Below are 20,283 nucleotides of genomic sequence, written 5' to 3'. Positions count from 1 at the left end.
GTGGCATCTGGGGACATTCGGGTGATATTTGGGCCACTGAGGGTGGCAGAATCAGGGGACACCATTGTGGTGCCCATCGAGTGACACTCGGGGGACATGTTGGTGACATTCGGGTGACACTTGGGGGACATTTGGGTGACACTCAGAGGACATTTTGGTGACACTCGGTGACATTCTGGTGACATTAGGGGCACTGAGAATGACAGAGATGGGGGGACACTGCTGCAGTGCCCATCGGGTGACATTTGTTTGGGTGACATTTGGGGCTGGGGACACCCCGAGGTGCCCTTTGGCTGCTGTCTGGGTGTGATTTGGAGCAGCTGGGGAGTGGCAGAGCCACTCCTTGTGACCTTTGGGTGACAGCTGGGTGACATTCCGGGGACATCTGGGAGCGGCAGAGCCAGGGGACCCCATTGTGGTGCCCCTTGGGTGACATTTGGGGACACTGGGGGTGGCAGAACCAGGCAACCCCATTGTGGTGCCCCTTGGGTGACACTCGAGTGACATTCGAGTGACATTTGGGGACACTGCGGGTCGCGGTGACAGGCAACCCCCAGCCTGGCACCCGCTGGGTGACATTCAGAGGGCCAGGAGGTGACAGGGAGGGGACAGAGCCCACCAGGTGCCACTTGGGTGTGACTGGAAGGTGCTCAGAGTGACAGTGAGGTGACACCAGCCTGGCGCCCTTTGGGTGCCATTTGGGTGACCTTTGGGTGCCATCTGGGGGGACCGAGGGTGACAGGGCCAGGGGGACACTGTCGTGGTGCACTTTGGGTGACACGGGTGATGTTTGGAGGGGCTGGGAGTGACAGTGTGGGGACACTTTTGGAGCCCCTTGGGTGACACTCGGGTGACATTTGGAGGAGCCAGGGGTCGGCACAGTGTGGGGACAGCGATGTGGCACCAGGTGCCCTTTGGGTGACACTTGGGTGCCATTTGGTGACATCTGGGTGATGTTTGGGTGAGCTGGGGGTGGCAGAGTTTGGGGACAGTGGCACCAGGCACCCTTTGGGTGACATCTGGCAGAACCAAAGGTGGCACAGCTGTGGTGTCACCTCAGTGTCCCCATCCCACTGGGATGCTCTGTGGTGTCACCTCAGTGTCCCCATCCCACCAGGGTGCTCTGTGGTGTCACCTCAGTGTCCCCATCCCAGCAGGCTGTGACTCTAAGGTGTCACCTCAGTGTTCCCACCCCAGTGGGCTGTGGTTCTGGGTTGTCACCTCAATGTCCCCATCCCACCGGGGTGACTCTGCGATGCCACCTCAGAGTCCCCCACCCCAGCAGGGTGCCTGGCCGTGACTGCAATGCCACACCAGTGCCACCGCAGTGCCACCCCCTCGTTGTCCCCAGGCCCGTTCCTCGCTGACCCCCACGCACCAAGCCAGGGTCTGCGCCTTCTACGGCGAGTGCGGCCGCAACCCCGAGATCAACGGGTCACTGCTGCCCTCCAAGGTGCCCTGCCTGTCCAACACCCCCGCCCGGGTAGCCTCGAGGCCACTGCTGACCCTGCTGCGCTCCGTGTGCCCCGAGCTGGTGGCGGGTGACAATGCCACCACGCGCGTGTGCTGCACCTACAGCCAGCTGAGCGCGCTGCAGCTGAGCGTGGCGCTGTCCGGCACCGTCCTGGCGCGCTGCCCGTCCTGCGAACGCAACTTCGCCAACCTCTACTGCCGCAACATCTGCAGCCCCGACCAGAGCCTCTTCACCAATGTCACCCGCGTCACCGACTACACGGCGGCGCCCGGCGCGGCGCCCAGCCAGGCCGTGCTGGAGTACCAGGTGTTCTACCGGCGGCGCTACGCCGAGGCGGCCTTCACCTCGTGCCGCGGCGTCCGGCTGCCGGCCACCGGCGGCTACGCCATCGAGACCATGTGCGGCCGCTACAGCGCCGAGCTGTGCACCGCCCAGCGCTGGCTGGACTTCCAGGGGGACAAGAACAACGGCCTGGCGCCGCTGCAGATCAATTTCCACCTGTTGCCCAACGGTTCCGAGCCCGGGCAGGGAATCCAGCCGCTGGACGCGTCGGTGTGGCCGTGCGACAAATCGCCCAGCGATGACCAGCAGCCCTGCTCGTGTCAGGATTGTACCCAGGCGTGCCTCAGCCAGGTGACACCGCCGGGGCCGCGGCCGCCGTTCCGCTTGGGAAAGGCCGACGGCTATCTGGTCATCGCCATCGTGGTGTTCCTCGCCCTGGCCACGGTGTTCCTGCTGGCCTTGCTGTGTCGCCGCCGTCCCCGGGAGGTGACGCTGAAGCCACCGTCGCCGGCCAAACGCGGGTGGCCGGAGAGGGCGAGCGAGGCCTGGCACCGCGGCCTGCAGCTGGCCTTCCGCCGCTGGGGCACCGCGGTGGCCTCGCACCCCGTGGTCGTGCTGGTGGTGGCCGCGCTGGCGGCCGGAGGGCTGTCGGCCGGGCTGGTGACGCTGCGGCTGACCACGGACCCCGTGGAGCTGTGGTCGGCGCCGGGCAGCCGTGCCCGGCAGGAGAAGGCTTTCCACGACAGCCACTTCGGGCCTTTCCTGCGCACCAACCAGATCATCGTCACCGCGCCGGGCCGGGCCGGTGTCACCTACGACTCCGTGCTGCTGGGGACAAAGAACTTCAGCGGCGTCCTGACGATGGACGTGCTGCTGGCGCTGCTGGAGCTGCAGCAGGAGCTGGCGGCCATCACGGCCTGGGCGCCAGAGGCGGGCAGGAATGTCACCCTGCAGGACGTGTGCTACGCCCCCCTGAACCCGTCACAGCCCGGCGTGGGGGACTGCGCTGTCACCAGTGTCACCCAGTACTTCCAGAACAACCGGACGCACCTGGAGCTCACGGCCGCGCAGGAGGACGGAGAGGTCAAGGGCATGGCGGATTGGCATGACCACGTCATCTACTGCGTCAAGTGGGTGCTGCGGGCGTGGGGACACGGGGGGGACAAGGGGGTGGCACCAAGGGGCATGGTGGGGGGTGCGGGGTGGCCAGTGTGGCACGGTGACCATGGGGTGGCCAGTGTGGCACGGTGACCATGGGGTGGCCAGTTATGGGGCTGGGGTGGTGCCCAGTATGGCATGGTGTCCATGAGGTGCCCATTTGTGGGGCTGGGGTGACATCTGTGGGGTGAGGGACATGGTATGGTGACTGTGGGGTGCCCAGTTATGGGGCTGAGGTGTCACCTGTGTGTCCCCCATCCCAATGGGGTGTGGTCCCTGGGTCCCCCAACTCATCCAGGCATCCGTGGGGTGCCAGGCTGTGTCTCTGGGGTGTCACCTGCATGTCCCCCATACCAGTAGGGTGCCAGGCTCTGGGTTTAGGGTGCCACCTGGGTGTCCCTTATGCCAGTGGGGTGTCTATGGGGTGACAGACTGTGGCTCCACGGTGCCACCCGTGTGTCCCCCACCTCAGTGGGGTGCCAGGCTGTGGCTCCGGGGTGTCACCCCCATGTCCCCCATCCCACTGGACTGTCCGCAGTGCCCCCAGGTGGCTCTGGGGCTGGGGGCAGGCTCGGGGCGGGCACAGTCCCCGCTGACCCCCTGGTCCCTGTCCCCTGTCCCCACCAGCTCCCCGCTCTCCTTCAAGGACATCACGGCGCTGGAGCTGGGCTGCACGGCAGAGTTCGGCGGGCCGGTGTTCCCCTACATCGCCCTGGGCGGGTACCCCGGTAGGGGCGGGAACGGGGGGTCGGGGGGTCGGGGACATGGCACAGTGTCCGTGGGGTGTTCAGCTGTGGGCTGGGGTGACATCTGTGGGGCTGGGGTGACATCTGTGGGGTGGCCAGTGTGGCATGGTGACCATGGGGTGCCCAGTGATGGGGCTGGGGTGGTGTATGTGGGGTGCTGGACATGGTACGGTGCCCGTGGGATGCCTGGTTGTGGGGCTGGGGTGACATCTGTGGGGTTGGGGTGACATCTGTGGGATTGGGGTGACATCTGTGGGGTGCCCAGTGTGGCATGGTGACCGTGGGGTGTCCAGTTGTGGGGCCGCAGTGGTGCCCAGGGGGTGCTGGACATAGCATGGCATCCCCAGGGGGATATCTGGGGGTCTCTATGGGGTGCCCAGTGTGGCATGGTGACTGTGGGGTGCCCGGCTGTGGGGTTGGGGTGACATCTGTGGAGTGAGGGACATGGCACAGTGCCCATGGGGTGCCTGTTTGTGGGGCTGGGGTGACACACTGTCACTGCCATGTCCCCTCGCAGAGTTGGAGTACACAGGGGGTCCCGGGAGTGACCAGCTCGGTGTCACCACTGTGTCCCCTCGCAGAGTACAAGGGGGGATCCCAAGGGGTTCGGGGGGTGACCAGCTCGGTGTCACCGCTGTGTCCCCCTCCAAAGTCAGAGTACACGGGGACTCCGAGGGTCCCGGGTGTGACCCCGCGGTGTCACCTCCCTGTCCCCGCAGAGTCGGAGTACACGGAGGCCGAGGCGCTGATTGTCACCTACTCGCTGAACAACTTCCCCCGGGAGGACCCTCGGCTCGAGTGGGTGCTCAGCTGGGAGCGACGCTTCCTCGAGGTCGTGCGCGACTTCCAGAGCCGCCACCGCCACAACCTCACTGTCGCCTTCTCGGCCGAGGTGCGGCGACAGCGCCGTGTCCCCTCCGTGTGCCCGGTGTCCCTGGTGTCACCTGTGTCCCCGTGTCCCCTTCGTGTTCCCCGTGTTCCTGTGTCCCTGTCCCCGCAGAGTCCCCAGTGTCCACCTTGGTCCTGTGTCCCCTCCGTGTCCCCAGTGCCCCCCGTGTCCCTGGTGCCACCTGTCCCCGCAGAGTCCCCAGTGCCCCCCGTGTCCCCTGTGCCGCCCATGTTCTGTGTCACCTCCCTCACAGAGCCCCCGCTGTCCTCCGTGTCCCTGTGTCCCCTCCGTGTCACCACGTCCCTGGTGCCTCCTTGTATCCCCTCCATGTCCCTGTGTCCCCATTTCCCCCGTGTCCCAGTGCCCTCCATGCCCCACATGTCCCCGTGTCCCCTCTCTGTCCCCATGTCCCCTTCCCCCGCGCCCCCGGCACATCCCAGCGGTGCGGGGGGTGGCGGTGTCCCTCACTGTCGCTGTCGCTGTCGCCAGCGCTCTCTGGAGGATGAGATCAACCGCACGAGCGGCGAGGACATCCCGGTGTTCGCCACCAGCTACCTGCTGGTGTTCGCCTACATCGCGCTGGCCCTGGGCGACTACACGGCCTGGAGGAGAGTCCTGGTGAGCCGGGGGGCACTGTCACTGTCACTGTCACTGTCACTGTCACTGTCACTGTCACTGTCCCACGGGCTGTCACTGTCGCGGGTTTGTCACTGTCCCTGGGTGTCCCCGCCACGCTGACCTGTCGGTGCGGCAGGTGGAGCCGAAGATGTCACTGTCCCGGGGTCTGTCACTGTTGCATGCGTGTCACTGTCCCAGAGTGTCACTATCCCGGGGTTTGTCACTGTCCCCGGGGTTGTCACTGTCACTGTCACAATCTCTGGTGTCCCCGCTGCGCTGACCCGTGGGTGCCGCAGGTGGAGCCGAAGGTGTCACTGTCCCGGGGCTGTCACTATCCCGGAAGTCTGTCATTGTCACTGTCACTGTCACTGTCACTATCACTATCACTGTCACTATCCTGGGGTCTGTCACTATGCCGGGTGTCCCTGTCCCGCTGACCCGTGTGTGCCGCAGGTGGAGTCGAAGGTGTCACTGTCTCGGGTCTGTTACTGTGTCGCTGTCACTGTCGTTGTCACTGTCACTGTCATTGTCTCGGGTCTGTCACTGTGTCACTGTCACTATCCCGGGTGTCCCTGTCCCGCTGACCCGTGTGTGCCGCAGGTGGAGTCGAAGGTGACGCTGGCGCTGGGTGGCATCGCGGTGGTGCTGGGGGCAGTGCTGGCCGCCATGGGGCTGCTGGCGCTGCTCGGGCTGCCCTCGTCCCTCATCATCATCGAGGTGGTGCCGTTCCTCGTGCTGGCCGTGGGCGCTGACAACATCTTCATCTTCGTGCAGGAGCTCCAGGTGCGGCTGGGGGGCTGCTGGGGGGCTGTGGGGTTATGGGGCTATGAGGCTATGGGGGTCAGTGGGGTTATGGGGTCAGTGGGGCTATGGGGGCCAGTAGGGTTATGGGGCTATGGGGGTCACTAGGGTTATGGGGCTATGGGGGTCAGTGGGGCTCTGGGGGTCAGTGGCCATGGGGTCACTAGGGTTATGGGGCTATGGGGTCAGTGGGGCTCTGGGGGTCAGTGGGGCTATGGGGGTCAGTGGGCCATGAGGCTATGGGGGTCAGTGGGGCTATGGGGGTCAGTAGGGTTATGGGGGTCATGGCATGGGGTCAGTGGGCCATGAGGCTATGGGGTCAGTGGGGCTATGGGGGTCAGTAGGGTTATGGGGGTCAGTGGGGCTATGGGGGTCAGTGGGGCTATGGGGGTCAGTGGGGCTATGGGGGTCAGTAGGGTTATGGGGGTCAGTGGGGCTATGGGGGTCAGTGGGGCTATGGGGGTCAGTGGGGCTATGGGGTTATGGGGCAGCTGTGGGTCTATGGGGGTCAGCGGGGCAGGGGGTGCGAGAGGTCTTTGGGGTCAGAGATTCCCATGGGGCACAGGGGCTTGGGGACATTTTGGGGACAGGGGTCTCCATGGGGCATGACGGGACCTTGAGGACACCTTGGGGACAGAGATCCCCCAAAATGGCACAGGGGCACTGGGACACCTTGGGGACAGGGGGCACTTTTGGGATTCCCGTGGGTGTCCCTAGGGCAGGTGGGCACCCTGGGGTGGCCGTGGGGCACTGGGCGGGGCTGTCCGTGGGTGTCCCCTCGGAGTTTGGGGTACCTTTGGGGTATCCTACCGGATCTGGGGGTACATTTGGGGTGTCCCCCGGCTCCGGGAGTATCTTTGGGGTGTCCCCGGCTCCGGGGGTCCATTTGGGGTCCCCCTGAGCCGTTTTCCGCCAGCAGCAGTCGCAGCGGGAGCCTGGCGAGACGCGGGAGCAGCACGTGGGCAGGGTGCTGGCACAGGTGGCACCGAGCATGCTGCTCTGCAGCCTCTCCGAGGCCGTCTGCTTCCTGCTGGGTGAGCACCGGGGGACATGGGGGACACCGGGGACACGGAGGGTACTGAGGGCACAGGGACATGGGAGGAACAGAGGGATGGAGGTGGCCCAGGGACATGGGGGACATGGGGAAAGGGGGACACTGGGGGCACAGGGACATGGAGGGCACAGAGGGATGGAGGTGGCCCAGGGACATGGGGGACATGGCGGACATGGGGAAAGGGGGACACGGGGGGCACACAGGGATGGAGGTGGCACAAGGACATAGGGGACAGAGAAGGCACAGGGTTTTCGGCAGTGTCCCTCCCGGTGACCCGGGGATGTCCCTCGCGGTGACCCGGGGGTGTCCGGAGGGGTTCCTGGGGGTGGCCCGGTGACCCGCGGTGGCGTTGGAGCGTTCCGAGGCTGTCCCTGGCGGTGACCGGGTGACCCGGGGGTGTCCCTGGCGGTGACCCGGTGCTCCCGGGGGTGTCCCTGGCGGTGGCCCGGTGACCCGGGGGTGTCCCTGGCGGTGACCCGGGGGTGTCCCGCAGGTGCCCTCTCGTCCATGCCCGCCGTGCGCACCTTCGCCCTGACGGCCGCGCTCGCCATCGCCTTCGACTTCCTGCTGCAGATGTCGGGCTTCGTGGCGCTGGTGGCGCTGGACTACCGGCGACAGGAGGTGACACGGCGAGGGGACACGAGCTGGGCACTAGGGGAGGGCACGGGGAGGGCGTGGGGTACCCGTGGGGGGGTCAGGGGTGACATTGGGGTGGCATTGGGGTCCCCAGGGTGGGTGTGGGGTGGGTGTGGAGTCCCCAGGGTGGGTGAGGGACCTCAGGAGGGACATGGGGACCCCATAGTGTGCCCGGGGTGGACAGGACATCCCCGCGGGGTTTTGGGGTGTCAGGGGGATGTCAGGGATAGACAGGACACCCCCACCCGGCTTTGGGGTGTCCTGTGTCCGGTGCCAGCCCCCCGTGTCCGCAGGCCGGCCGCCTGGACCTGTGCTGCTGCTGCGGGACGGGTGGGGACAGCCCGGCCGGGCGGGGGGTGAGGCTGCTGCGCCCCCTCCTCGAGCGCTACTACAGCCCCCTGCTGCTGCACCCCTACGTGCGACCCGCCGTGGTGAGGGGCTGGGGACATCGGGGGACATCAGGGGACATCGGGGACATAGGGGGACATTGGGCATCGGGGTATTGGGGGTTGGGGGCAATGGGGTCATTGGGGGATTTGGGGGCATTGGGGACATTGGGGGTTGGGGAACGTGGAGGTATAGGGAGCAGTCAAGGGGGGTATTGGGGGCTTTGGGGTCATTGGGGGATTGGGGGCCCATGCGAGGCAAGGGGGTCATTGGGGGCATTGGGGTCATTGGGGAAATGGGGGCACACAGTTGGGGGCATTGGGGGACTTATGGGGTATTGGGGACACTGGGGACATGGGTGGCATTGGGGGCATTGGGGAGATGTGGGATATGGGTTGGGAATTGGGGGGCACAAGGCTGGGGGGTGCATGGGGACATGGGGACATGGAGGGTCCTGGGAGGGTTGGGGAGGCCATACGAGGGCTGTGGGGGGTTTGGGGGTCCCGGGGGTCCCTGACAGGGCTGGGGGGGTTTGGGGGTCGCGGGGGTCCCTGACAGGGCTGGGGGGGGTTTGGGGGTCCTGGGGGTCCCTGACCAGCCCCCCCCACCCCAGGTGCTGCTGTTCCTGTTCCTGAGCTGTGCCGGACTGTTCCTGATGTTCCACGTGTCCGTGGGGCTGGACCAGGAGCTCGCCCTGCCCACGGTGACCCCAGGGGACACATGGGGGGACAGTGGGGACATCTGCAGGGGGTGGCACCCATGGGGAGGCTTGAGGACATGGGGGGGTGACATGGTCCTGTATAGGGACATACGGGGTTGTGACATAGCCCTATGTGATGACATATGGGGATGGTGACACCTCTCTGGGACCCTCCAGGCCCTGTAGGTGCCAGGGTGGGTGACATGGCCCTCCATGGGGACACACGGCAGGGGTGTGACACTGCCCTATATGGGGACACATGGCAGGGGTGTGACACTGCCCTATATGGGGGCACATGGCAGGGGTGTGACACTGCCCTATATGGGGACACATGGCAGGGGTGACATGGTCCTGTATGGGGACACAGGGGGATGCTGGGACCCGTTTGTGACACCCCGCGGTGGCCCAGCCCTGACACGCGGCTGTCCCCAGGACTCCTACCTGCTCGAGTACTTCTCGGCCATCAACCAGTACCTGGCCGTGGGTGTCCCCACCTACTTTGTCACCACGGGTGGCTACGACTTCTCCTCAACCAATGGCACTAATGCCATCTGCTCCAGCGCCGGCTGTGACACCAACTCGCTGACCCAGACCATCCAGCTGGCCACTTACTACCCCAATGTGTGAGTGACCAGGGACACCCAGGGGGACCGGTGGGTGGCCATTGGGTGGTCCTTGGGTGGACATTGGGTGACCATCATGGTGGCTGTTGGGTGGCTTTTGGGTGCCCACTGTGGTGGTCCTTGGTATACATTCAGTGTCCACCATGGTGGCCCTTGGGTGCCTTTTGGGGATCATCATGGTGGCCATTGTGTGTACATTGGGTGACCATTACTGGTAGCCATTGGGTGTCCATTGGGTGTTCATCATGGTGGCCATTGGGTGTCCATTGGGTGACCATTCATGATGGCCATTGGGTGCCTCTTGGGTGACCATTACTGGTAGCCATTGGGTGTCCATTGGGTGCTCACTGTGGTGGTCCTTGGGTGTCCCCTGAGTGTCCCCTGCAGTAGCCACACCCCAGCGCTGTGTCCCCTCCCCACAGGTCCTACCTGGCCATCCCGGCCACCTCATGGGTGGACGATTTCCTGGACTGGCTGCGCCCCTCGACGCGATGCTGCCGCATCCACCAGTTTGGGGAGAACAAGGGCGAGTTCTGCCCCGCCACCAGCAGTGAGTCCAGGGGCTAGGGACACTCTGCTGGCCACTGGTGCCCACCATGGTAGCCATTGGGTAGCCATTGGTGCCCACCGTGGTTGTCTTTAGGTGTATGTTGAGCATCCACCATGGTGGTCCTTGGGTGGCCATTGGGTGACCATCATGGTAGCCATTGGGTGACCATTGGATGCCCACTGTGGTGGTCTTCAGGTGTAAGTTAACTATCCACCATGGTTGCCATTGGATGGCCTTTGGGTGCCCACCATGGTGGTCCTTGGTATATATTCAGTGTCCACCATGGTGGCCATTGGATGGTCGTTGGGGATCATCATGGTGGTCCTTGGGTGGCCATTGGGTGACCATCATGGTGGTCCTTGGGTGGCCATTGGGTGCCCACCATGGTGGTCCTTGGTGTACACTGAGTGTCCACCATGGCGGCCATTGGGTGCTTGCTGGGGATCATCATGGTGGCCATTGGGTGGCCACTGGGTGCTCACCATGGTGGTCCTTGGTGTACAGTGAGTATCCACTGCAGTAGCCATTGGGTACACATTGGGTGCCCACCATGCTGCCCATTGTGTGCCCACTGTGATGACCACTGAGTGCCCACCGTACTGCCTATTGGGTGCCCACTGTGATGACCACTAGGTGTCCATGGGGTGCCCGCTATGCTGCCTGTTGGGTGCTGGTGGCTGCACTGACCAGCCGCGTGCTCGGTGCCCACACTGACCAGCTGTGCCCGCAGATGACCCGAGCTGCCAGAACGGGAAGTGCCTGGACCGGGTGCGGCGCCCCACTGCCGAGGAGTTCCAGCGCTTCCTGCCCTGGTTCCTGCAGGACCGACCCACGCTGCAGTGCGCCAAGGGGTGGGTGGCACCAGGGTGGCATTGGGGGTGGCACTGGGGTGGCATCGTGATGGCACTGGGGTGGTGCTGGGACATGGGGGAAATGGGGACACAGGGACATGTGGGGGAAGTAGGGGCATTGGGGACATATAGGGCGTGGGGGGCACCTGTGTCCCTGACACCCCTGGGTGTCCCCTGGCTGTCCCCTGGCTGTCCCCTGCCACCCCTGGGTGTCCCTGAACCCCCGGTGTCCCCTAACTCCGTTGTCCCCATGTCCCCGCAGTGGCCTGGGTGCCTATGACACCGCGGTGAGCATGGACGAGAATGGCACCATCCTGGGTGAGTGACACGGGGACAGGGACAGGGGGTGGGCACTGACCTCTGGGGGTGACCACTAACTTCTGGTGGTGACCACTGACTCCGTGATGCCTGCTGCCCCCTGGAGGTGCCCACTGCCCCTGGAGGTGCCCACTGCCCCAAGTGACCACTGCCCCGAGTGACCACTGTCCCCCACGGTGATCGGTGCCCTCTAGAGGTGACCACCGGCCCTGCAATGACCACTGGCCCTTGTGGTGCCCACTGCCCAAGAGACCACTGCTCCTGGCAGTGCCCACTGCCCTGAGTGCCCACCGCCCCGAGTGCCCACTGCCCTTGGAGATGCTCACTGCCCCGAGTGCCCACTGCCCCTGGCAATGCCCACTGCCCAGTGACCGCTGCCCTGCCCGCAGCCTCGCGGTTCATGGCGTACCAGCGGCCACTGCGGACGTCTCAGGAGTACACGGCGGCGCTGAAGGCTGCCCGCAGCCTGGCCGAGCGAGTGACCGCCGTCCTGCGGGCAGTGCCAGGCACCGACCCTGACTTTGAAGTGTTCCCCTATGCGTGAGTGACCCCAGACAGCGTGGGGACGGCGTGGGGACACCGCTGGGGGGGTGGGGTGGGAAATGGGGGCCCAGTTTGTGTTAGAGGGTGTCCAGAGCCCATTTTGGGGTGCCCAGTGCCATTTTGGGGTACCCAGTGCCCATTTGAAATAGCCGGTTCCCATTTCAATGCCCATATCAGTGTACCCAGTGCCATTTTGGGGTACCCAGTTCCCATTTCAGTGCCCATTTTGGGGTACCCAGTGCCCATTTGGAATAGCCAGTTCCCATTTCAATGCCCATATCAGTGTACCCAGTGCCATTTTGGGGCATCCAGTTCCTGTTTCAGTTCCCATTTTGGGGTGCCCAGTTCCCATTTCATAGTACCCAGTGCCATTTTGGCATGTCCAGTTACTGTTTCCATGCCATTTTGGGGTGCCCAGTGCCATTTTGGGGTGCCATGTCCCTGCACGGTGACTTATGTGCACTACAAGCAGTACCTGACGATGGTGGCCGAGGGTTTGGTGACACTAGCACTGTGCCTGGTGCCCATTTTGGGGTGCCCAATGCCAATTTCAGTGTCCATTTTGGGATACCCAGTGCCATTTTGGAGTACTCAACACCCATTTTGGGGTGCCCAGGGCCCATTTTGGGGTACCCAGTGCCATTTTGGGTTGTCCAGTTCCTGTTTCAATGTCATTTCGGGGTGCCCAGTGCCCATTTTGGGGTACCCAGTGCCCATTTCACAGTACTCAGTGTCCATTTTGGGGTGCCCAGTGTCCATTTCAGTACCATTTTGGGGTGCCCAATGCCACACCCCAGTGCCACGGCTGTCCCCTCAGGGTGACCTACGTGTACTACGAGCAGTACCTGACGGTGGTGGCCGAGGGTCTCATCACGCTGGCACTGTGCCTGCTGCCCACCTTCGCCGTGTCCTTCCTGCTGCTGGGCATGGACCTTCGCTCCAGCCTGGCCACCCTGCTGACCATCGCCATGGCGCTGCTGGTCACCGTGGGGTTCATGGCGCTCTGGGATGTCCCCTACAACGCTGTGGCACTCATCAACCTCGTGGCGGTGCGGGCAGCAGGGGGCAGCGGGGTGGCATGGGGACATGGGGTGGCACAGAGACCTGAGGTGGCACAGGGACATTGGGTGGCACAGGAACTTGGGGGATATGGAGTGGCACAGGGACATAGGGGTTGTGAGGGGTGGCACAGGGACATGGGGTGGCATGGGGATGTGGGGGGTATGGGATGTGAGGGGTGGCACAGGGACATGGGGTGGCATGGGGATGGGGGGGTATGGGACGTGAGAGGTGGCACGGAGACATGGGGCACACTGGGTGGCACAGGGACATTGGGTGGCACGGGAAATGGGGATATGGGGTGGCACAGGAACATGGAGTGGCATGGGGGTGTGGGGGGTATGGGGTGGCATGGGGACATGGGGCAACTGGGTGGCATGGGGCACAGGGAGATGGGGTGCGAGGGGTGGCATGGGGACATGGAGTGGCATGGCAACATGGGCCACATGGGGTGGCACAGGGACATGGGGTGGCTTGGGGCCATGGGGCACAGGGGGTGACACAGGGACATGTGGTGACACAGGGCACCGGGGTGGCTCTGGGGACACGGTGACACAGGGTGACAGGCCCTGTCCCTGCAGGCCGTGGGCATCTCGGTGGAGTTTGTGTCACACATCACCTGCGCCTTCACCCGCAGCCACCAGCCCAGCCGGGTGGCACGAGCCGCCGAGGCCACTGTCACCATGGGCAGCAAGGTGGGCCACCAGAGCCTGATGGCCACCATGGGGTGTGGCACTGGGGGGTGACACCGTGGGGTGACATTGTGGGATTCCCTCCTGGGGCTGGGGGTGACACCATGGGACCCCAAACCCTTCTGGGGCTGGGAGGTGACACTGAGGGATCCCAAACCCTCCTGGGGCTGGAGGTGACACTGTGGGATCCCAAACCCTTCTGGGGCTGAGAGGTGACACTGTGGGATCCCAAACCCTTCTGGGGCTGAGAGGTGACACTGAGGGATCCCAAACCCTTCTGGGGCTGGAGGTGACACTGAGGGACCCCAAACTGTCCTGGGCCCAGGAGGTGACCCCATGGGACCCCAAACCCTCCTGGGGCTGGGGGTGACACAGTGGGGTGACACCTCGGGCTGGGGGTGACACCATGGGATCCCAAACACTCCTTAGCCTGAGAGGTGACACTGAGGGACCCCAAACCCTTGTGGGGCTGGGAGGTGACACTGTAGGACCCACAGCTCTGTCGGAGCCAGGGGATGACACCATGGGATCCCAAACTGTCCTGGGGCTGGGAGGTGACACTGAGGGACCCCCAGCACTAGAGGGTGACACCATGAGACCCCCAACCCTCCTGGGGCTGGGAGGTGACATTGTGGGACCTCAAACTGTCCTGGGGCTGGGAGGTGACACTGCAGGACCCCCAATTGTCCTGGGGCTGGAGGTGACCCCGTGTCACCCCAAACCCGGTGTGGCCGTGTGGCTGAGGGTGGCTGTGTCCCCTAGGTGGTGGCAGGGGTGGCCATGACCAACCTGCCGGGTGTGGTGGTTCTGGCGTTCGCCAAGGCGAGGCTCATCCAGATCTTCTTCTTCCGCCTCAACCTCATCATCACCCTGGTGGGATTGGCGCACGGCCTGGTGTTCCTGCCGGTGCTGCTCAGCTACATCGGTACGGCCTGGCATTGCCACCTCCCACGGATGGCACTGTCCCCATTGTGTCCCTGTCTCCATCCTTGGGATGGGGACAGGCTGGCACTGTCCCCATTGTGTCCCTGTCTCTATCCCTGGGGTGAGGACAGCCTGGCACTGTCTCCGTTTTCCCCCTGCGTCACCCCTGGAGGACAGCCTGGCATTGTCCCCACTGTCCCCTGTGTCTCTATCCCTGGGACGGAGACAGCTTGGCATTGTCCTCATTGTGCCCCAAATCACCCTCCCAGGGATGGAAGCAGGATGGCACCATCCCCATTGTGCCCCTGTGTCACATCCCCAGGAGAGGGACAGCCTGGCTTTGTCCCCATTGTGTCCCTGTTTCCATCCCAGGGACAGGGATAGGCTTGCACTGTCCCCATTGTCCCCACGTCTCCATCCCTGGGACAAAGACAGGATGGCATTGTCCCCATTGAGCCCCTGTGTCTCCATCCCCAGCCCTGTGTCATTCTCCCCCTGTCAGGGGACAAGGGACAGGCTGGAATTGTCACCATTGTCCCTTTGTCTCCATCCCTGGGGACAGCATGGCACTGTCTCCATTGTGCCCTGTGTCACCTCCCCGGGATGGTGACATTCAGCATTGTCCCCATTGTGTCCCTGTGCCACCTCCCCCGGGACAGGGACAGCCTGGCATTGTCCCCATTGTGCCTCTGTCTCATAGCTGGTGACAAGGGACAGCCTGGCACCATCCCTGTTGTCCCTTTGTCTCCATCCCTGGGACGGAGACAGGCTGGCACTGTCCCCATTGTGTCCCTGTGCCACCTCCCCGCGACAGGGACACCTGGCACTGTCCCTATTGTCCCCATGTCTCCATCCCCAGGGACAGCCTGGCACTGTCCCCATTGTCCCCACAGGGCTCAGGGACATGGACAGCCTGGCACTGTCCCTGTTGTCCCCCACAGCCCAGGGGACACAGACAGCCTGGCATTGTCCCCATTGTCCCCACAGGGCCCAAGCAGCCAGTGGCAGCAGGGGAGGACATGACAGGGGACACCGCGCAGGGTGTGGTGCTCAGCAACCCCTACGTCAAGGACAAGGACATGGCCAAGGACAAGGACAAGGACATGGCCAAGGACAAGGACACAGCCAAGGACAAGGACACAGCCAAGGACAAGGCTGGGGTGGCCGGGAAGAGCTGACCCCACACCCCAGTGTCACCCGCTCCCCTCCCACTCTATTTAAACTGGTTTTGTCACATCTGGACTGGTTGGACTGGGATGGGGGGAGGGTGCTGCGCCTTGGCTGTCCACTGTCACAGCGGGTGGGGACATGGGGACAGGATGTGGGGCACTGGGACACTGTGGGGACAGGGCCATGTGGGGCACAAGGACATTGCAGGGACAAGGCCATATGGGGCACAGGGACACTGGGGATAAGGCCATGTGGGGCACATAGGAACCATTGTGATGGGGCACACAGGGCCACCATGGGGACAAGCCCATGGACACTGGGGACAGGGCCATGTGGGGCACACAGGGCCATGTGGGGCACACAGGGCCATCTTGGGGACAAACCAACGGACACTGGGGACAGGGCCATGTGGAGCACAGGGGGCCATCCCAGAGCATTCCTTTTGGGATTTTTGTTCAGGGCCCCACAGGTACTTGTAGGGTGCAGCAGGGATATCCCAGAGCATTCCTTTGGGGAGGTTTATAGATTTATTCAGGGCCCTACAGGTACTTGTAGGGCACAGGAAAATATCCCAGAGCATTCCTTCGAGGACATTTATAGGTTTACTTGAGGCCCTACAGGTACTTGTAGGGCGCAGGAGGGATATCCCATAGCATTCCTTTTGGGATGTTTATAGGTTTATCAGGGCCCTACAGGTACTTGTAGTGCACAAGAGGATATCCCAGAGCATTCCTTTTGGGACATTTAGAGGTTTACTGGGGCCCTACAGGTACTTGTATGGCAATGTTCATAGGTTATAGGTTTATAGGGGCCCTACAGGTACTTGTATGGCAATGTTCATAGGTTATAGGTTTATAGGGGCCCTACAGGTACTTGTAGAGTGCAGTAGGGATATCCCAGACCATTCCTTTGGGGACGTTTATAGGTTATAGGTTTACTGGGACCCTACAGGTACTTGTATGGCAATGTTTATAGGCTATAGGTTTATTTGGGCCCTACAGGTACTTGTAGGGCAATGTTTATAGGTTATAGGTTTACTGGGGCCCTACAGGTACTTGTATGGCACGCGGGCTGGCACGGTCTGCAGCTCGAGGCGCACGGGGCACTTGTAGAAGTGTCCCAGCAGGGTCTCGGCGTAGCCCTGCAGGAAGTAGAGCTTGTAGGGTGGCAGTGCCCGGCTCAGCAGGGCGCAGATGACCAGCAGGTTGGCGCGGCGCTTCAGCACCACCTCGTCGGCCAGCAGCCCCGGGAAGGTGCCGTACAGGAAGCGCCGCAGGAAGGCGTCCTCCACCGCGCGCTGCGCCGCGCCCGCCTCGCCACACAGGTTCCCTGGGGATGGGACAGGGTGGTGGCACCGGTGGCAGTGCTGGTGGCACCGATGGTGGCAGTGCTGGTGGCAATGCTGGTACCAAGAGCCCAGCCTGCGCGCGTTTCTGGCCCCATAGGACTTGTGTGTCCCAACCCCAGGATGTCCGTGAATGTCCCTGTCTGCACCACCTTCACATGTCCCCACCATCCCCACATGTCCCCATGTCCCTGTCCCAAAACACCCACGTCCCATCCCCAGGATGTCCACATGTCCCTGTCCACATCGTCCCCATGTGTCCCAGGTGGCCCCGTCCCCAGGATGCCTATGTGTCCCTGTCCCAAAACATCCCTGTGTCCCATCCCCAGCATGTCCCCTGTGTCCCCATCCTCACATGTCCTGTGTCCCCATCCCCAGGGTGCCCATGTGTCCCACATCCTCCCGTCCACACCGTGTCTGTGGGGCCCAGGTGTCCCCATCTTCCCACGTCCCTGTGTCCCTGTCCCAAAACACCCATGTCCCATCCCCAGGATGACCATGTGCCCCCCAGCCTCCTGCCTACGCCATGTCTATGTGCCCCGCATGTCCCTGTCCCCAGTGTCCTTCAACCCCACATGTAACTGTCCCCTTCATGTCCACATGTCCCTGTCCCCACGTCCCTGTCCCCACGGTGCCCCACAGCCTGTCCCCATCCCCACCATGTCCCATCCCTGCAACACCCATGCGTCCCCACAGCACCCCACAGCCCATCCCCACTGTCCTCATGTCCCCATCCCTGTCCCCTCCTGCCCCATGTCCCTGTCCCCACAACACCCTGTGTCCCCATCCCCACTGTCCCCTCATGCCCTGCTTGTCCCCAATCCCCCCTGTCCCCCCATTCCCATTCCCAGGCCCACCCCCGTCCCCGATGTCCCCATGTCACCCACCGGTGTGCAGGGACAGCCAGCCCTTGCGATGGCCGATGTAGTGGGGAGGGTGTGCCTGCTCGTATGTCACCAGCTTGTCCCCTTTGCCCACGCGCACCCGCGCCGCCCGCGTCTGTGGGGACAGCGGGGTCAGCAGGGACACCGCGGGGAGAGGATGGACAGCGGGGACACCGCGGGGAGGGGATGGACAGCAGGGTCAGCAGGGACACCGCGGGGAGGGGATGGACAGCAGGGTCAGCGGGGATACCGCGGGGAGGGGATGGACAGCAGGGTCAGCGGGGATACCGCGGGGAGGGGACATGGGGACAGCCGCGGAGTCCCCGGGGACTCACCTTGAGGCAGGCGGGGGTGGTGTGGAACTGCCGGGTGGCGCTGGGGACACGCAGGGGACACGGCAGTGCCTGGACGGGGGGGACATGGCTGAGGGACACAGGGGACATCCCGGTCCCGTGTCCCCAGCAACAGCCAGTGTGTCCCCAGGAGCCCCTCAGGGCAGTGACCCAGTGTCCCGGGAGTGGGGACAGCGCTGGTGTGACCCCACAGCTGGTGTCCCCTTGTCCCCAGTGTCCCCTTCACTGCACATCCCCTTGTCCCCAGTGTCCCCCCACAGCCCTTGTCCCTCTTACCCAGTGCCCCCCGCGCTCAGTGTCCCTCAGAGCCAGTGTCCCCAGGCACCCCCATTCCCAGTGTCCCCAGTGTCCTCCATTCCCAGTGTCCCCAGTACCCACACCTGGTGTCCCCGAGAGCCCGTGTCCCCCCCGGGCCTGGAGCCCCCGATGTCCCCCATTCCCGCTCTCTCCCCCCACTGCCGGTGTGTTCCCCATTCCCCCTGTTTTCCCCCACTCCCGCTGTTTCCCCCATTCCCGGTGTTTCCCCCCATTCCCCCTGTTTTCCCCCATTCCCGCTGTTTTTCCCCATTCCCGCTGTTTTCCCCCATTCCCGCTGTTTCCCCCATCCCGCTGTTTCCACCCCCCACCCCCCCCCCCTCCCATTCCCGCTGTTTTCCCCCATTCCCGCTGTTTTCCCCCATTCCCGCTGTTTTTCCCGATTCCCGCTGTTTTTCCCCATTCCCGCTGTTTTTCCCCATTCCCGCTGTTTTTCCCCATTCCCGCTGTTTTTCCCCATTCCCGCTGTTTTCCCCCATTCCCGCTGTTTCCCCATTCCCGCTGTTTTTCCCCCATTCCCGCTGTTTTTCCCCATTCCCGCTGTTTTTCCCCCATTCCCGGTATTTTCCCCCATTCCCGCTGTTTTTCCCCCATTCCCGCTCTCTCCCCTCACCCGCAGCGCGCGCACGGCCGCCGCCATCTTGGCTCGGGGCGGGGCAGTGGCGCCCCCTGGCGGCGGGAGGTCACCGCTGGCGGGGCACTGGGAGGGACTGGGGATACTGGGAACACTGGGAACACTGGGAGCACTGGGGATACTGGGAGCACTGGGAACACTGGGAGCACTGGGGATACTGGGAGCACTGGGAGCACTGGGGATACTGGGAACGTTGAGGGTACAAGGGATACTGGGAATACTGGGGATACTTAGGAGCACTGTGCGGGACTGGGAACACTGGGGATACAGGGAATACTGGGAACACTGCGGGGGAGTGCGAGCACTGGGGGTACTGGGAATACTGGGATTACTGGGGATACTGGGATTACTGGGGGCACTGTGGGGGACTGGGAGCACTGAGGATACAGGGAATACCAAGAACAATGCGGGTACTGGGAGTACCGGGAACAGTGGGGACACTGGGAACACTGAGGGGGACTGGGAGCACTGGGGGTACTGGGTTTACTGGGAGCACTGGCGGGGAGTGGGAGCACTGGGGATACTGGGAGTACTGTGGGGGAGTGGGGATACAGGGAATACTGGGGGTACTGGGTGCTCTTGAAGGCAACCGGGAGCTCCTCGGTGCCTGCTGGGGGCACTGAGGGGTCTTTGCTGTCCCCCCAGCCATTGGGTGTTGAAGGGTCCGGCGGTGTCCCCACCTCCCCCCCACTCTTGGAGGGTCCCAAGGTGTCCCCCCCTTTCCCCCTCCCACCCTGGGGGGCTCTCGGGGTGTTTCCCACCCATCCTGGGGGATCTCCCGTGTGTCCCCTCCCCCTTTCCCTCCCCATTCTGGGGGTCTCCCGTGCCCATCCCCCCATTCACGGGGGTCTCCCAGGTGCCCCCCATTCCCCCCTCCCCATTTTGGGGGGTCTCCCGTGTGACCCCTTCCCATTTCCCCCCCCATTCTGGGGGTCTCTCTGGGTCCACCCCGACTTTCTGGGGGTCTCTCCGTGTGTCCTTCATTCTGGGGTCTCCCCCGGTGCCCCCCCATTCCCCCCTCCCCATTTTGGGGGTCTCCCGCATCCATTCCCCCATTTATGGGGGTCTCCCAGGTGCCCCCCACTTCCCCCTCCCCATTCCGGGGGTATCCTGCGTGCCTCCCCCCTTTCTGTCCCCATTTTGGGGGTCTCCCGGGGTATGTTCCTCCCTTTCAGCCCCTCCCCACTCCGGGGGTCTCCCTGGTCCATCCCCCCCACTCCGGGGGTCTCCCATTCCCCCCCACTCCGTGTCTCTCCCCACAGAACTCATCCCACGGG

The 20,283-nt window shown here is 63.8% G+C and overlaps 2 protein-coding genes across 5 annotated transcripts; one reads left to right on the top strand and one right to left on the bottom strand.

Annotated features, from left to right (window-relative positions):
* Positions 1 to 1,317: 1,317 nt before the first annotated feature.
* Positions 1,318 to 15,541, top strand: LOC146423434 (NPC1-like intracellular cholesterol transporter 1; the record flags this gene model as incomplete). Its single annotated transcript, XM_085044770.1, has 18 exons — positions 1,318 to 2,886; positions 3,542 to 3,642; positions 4,380 to 4,552; positions 5,039 to 5,167; positions 5,768 to 5,950; positions 6,888 to 7,002; positions 7,516 to 7,643; positions 7,952 to 8,089; positions 8,659 to 8,748; positions 9,178 to 9,368; positions 9,791 to 9,918; positions 10,649 to 10,769; positions 11,032 to 11,087; positions 11,477 to 11,627; positions 12,448 to 12,679; positions 13,271 to 13,384; positions 14,144 to 14,306; positions 15,293 to 15,541. Coding segments are annotated over 18 exons (3,973 nt in total), but the record flags the coding sequence as incomplete, so codon positions are not given.
* A 442-nt stretch (positions 15,542 to 15,983) lies between these two features.
* Positions 15,984 to 19,120, bottom strand: MRPS24 (mitochondrial ribosomal protein S24). 4 transcript variants are annotated; one of them, XR_014847550.1, is made up of 6 exons: positions 18,986 to 19,120; positions 18,040 to 18,108; positions 17,708 to 17,819; positions 16,477 to 16,804; positions 16,226 to 16,244; positions 15,984 to 16,075 (listed from the first exon to the last, which is right to left on the bottom strand). XR_014847550.1 is itself a non-coding variant. In XM_085044768.1 (5 exons), the coding sequence occupies exons 1-4, from the start codon at positions 19,010 to 19,012 to the stop codon at positions 16,521 to 16,523; spliced, it is 492 nt and encodes a 163-aa protein (XP_084900894.1). In that variant the 5' UTR covers positions 19,013 to 19,120; the 3' UTR covers positions 15,984 to 16,344; positions 16,477 to 16,520. The 4 variants fall into 4 exon arrangements, 3 of the variants coding, with proteins under 3 accessions (XP_084900894.1, XP_084900895.1, XP_084900893.1); XM_085044768.1 differs by having other exon boundaries at positions 15,984 to 16,344; XM_085044769.1 differs by having other exon boundaries at positions 15,984 to 16,244.
* Between the last annotated feature and the right edge of the window lie 1,163 nt (positions 19,121 to 20,283).

The sequence above is a fragment of the Lichenostomus cassidix genome, unplaced genomic scaffold (assembly GCF_008360975.1).
Source record: "Lichenostomus cassidix isolate B80296 unplaced genomic scaffold, HeHo_3.0 HiC_scaffold_831, whole genome shotgun sequence".
Classification (NCBI taxonomy): Eukaryota; Metazoa; Chordata; class Aves; order Passeriformes; family Meliphagidae; genus Lichenostomus; species Lichenostomus cassidix.
Note: the sequence above shows the minus strand (reverse complement) of the source record. Positions and strands in the feature narration are given on the sequence as shown.

What these genes read in the sequence shown, in the direction of transcription:
- MRPS24 (XM_085044768.1), bottom strand. Translation starts at nt 19,012, where the DNA reads ATGGCGGCGGCCGTGCGCGCGCTGCGG. An exon ending in CGGCCGTGCGCGCGCTGCGG is followed by an intron (nt 18,109 to 18,985) that starts GTGAGGGGAGAG and finishes CCCCCCGTCCAG; the next exon opens with GCACTGCCGTGTCCCCTGCG. An exon ending in CCACCCCCGCCTGCCTCAAG is followed by an intron (nt 17,820 to 18,039) that starts GTGAGTCCCCGG and finishes CTGTCCCCACAG; the next exon opens with ACGCGGGCGGCGCGGGTGCG.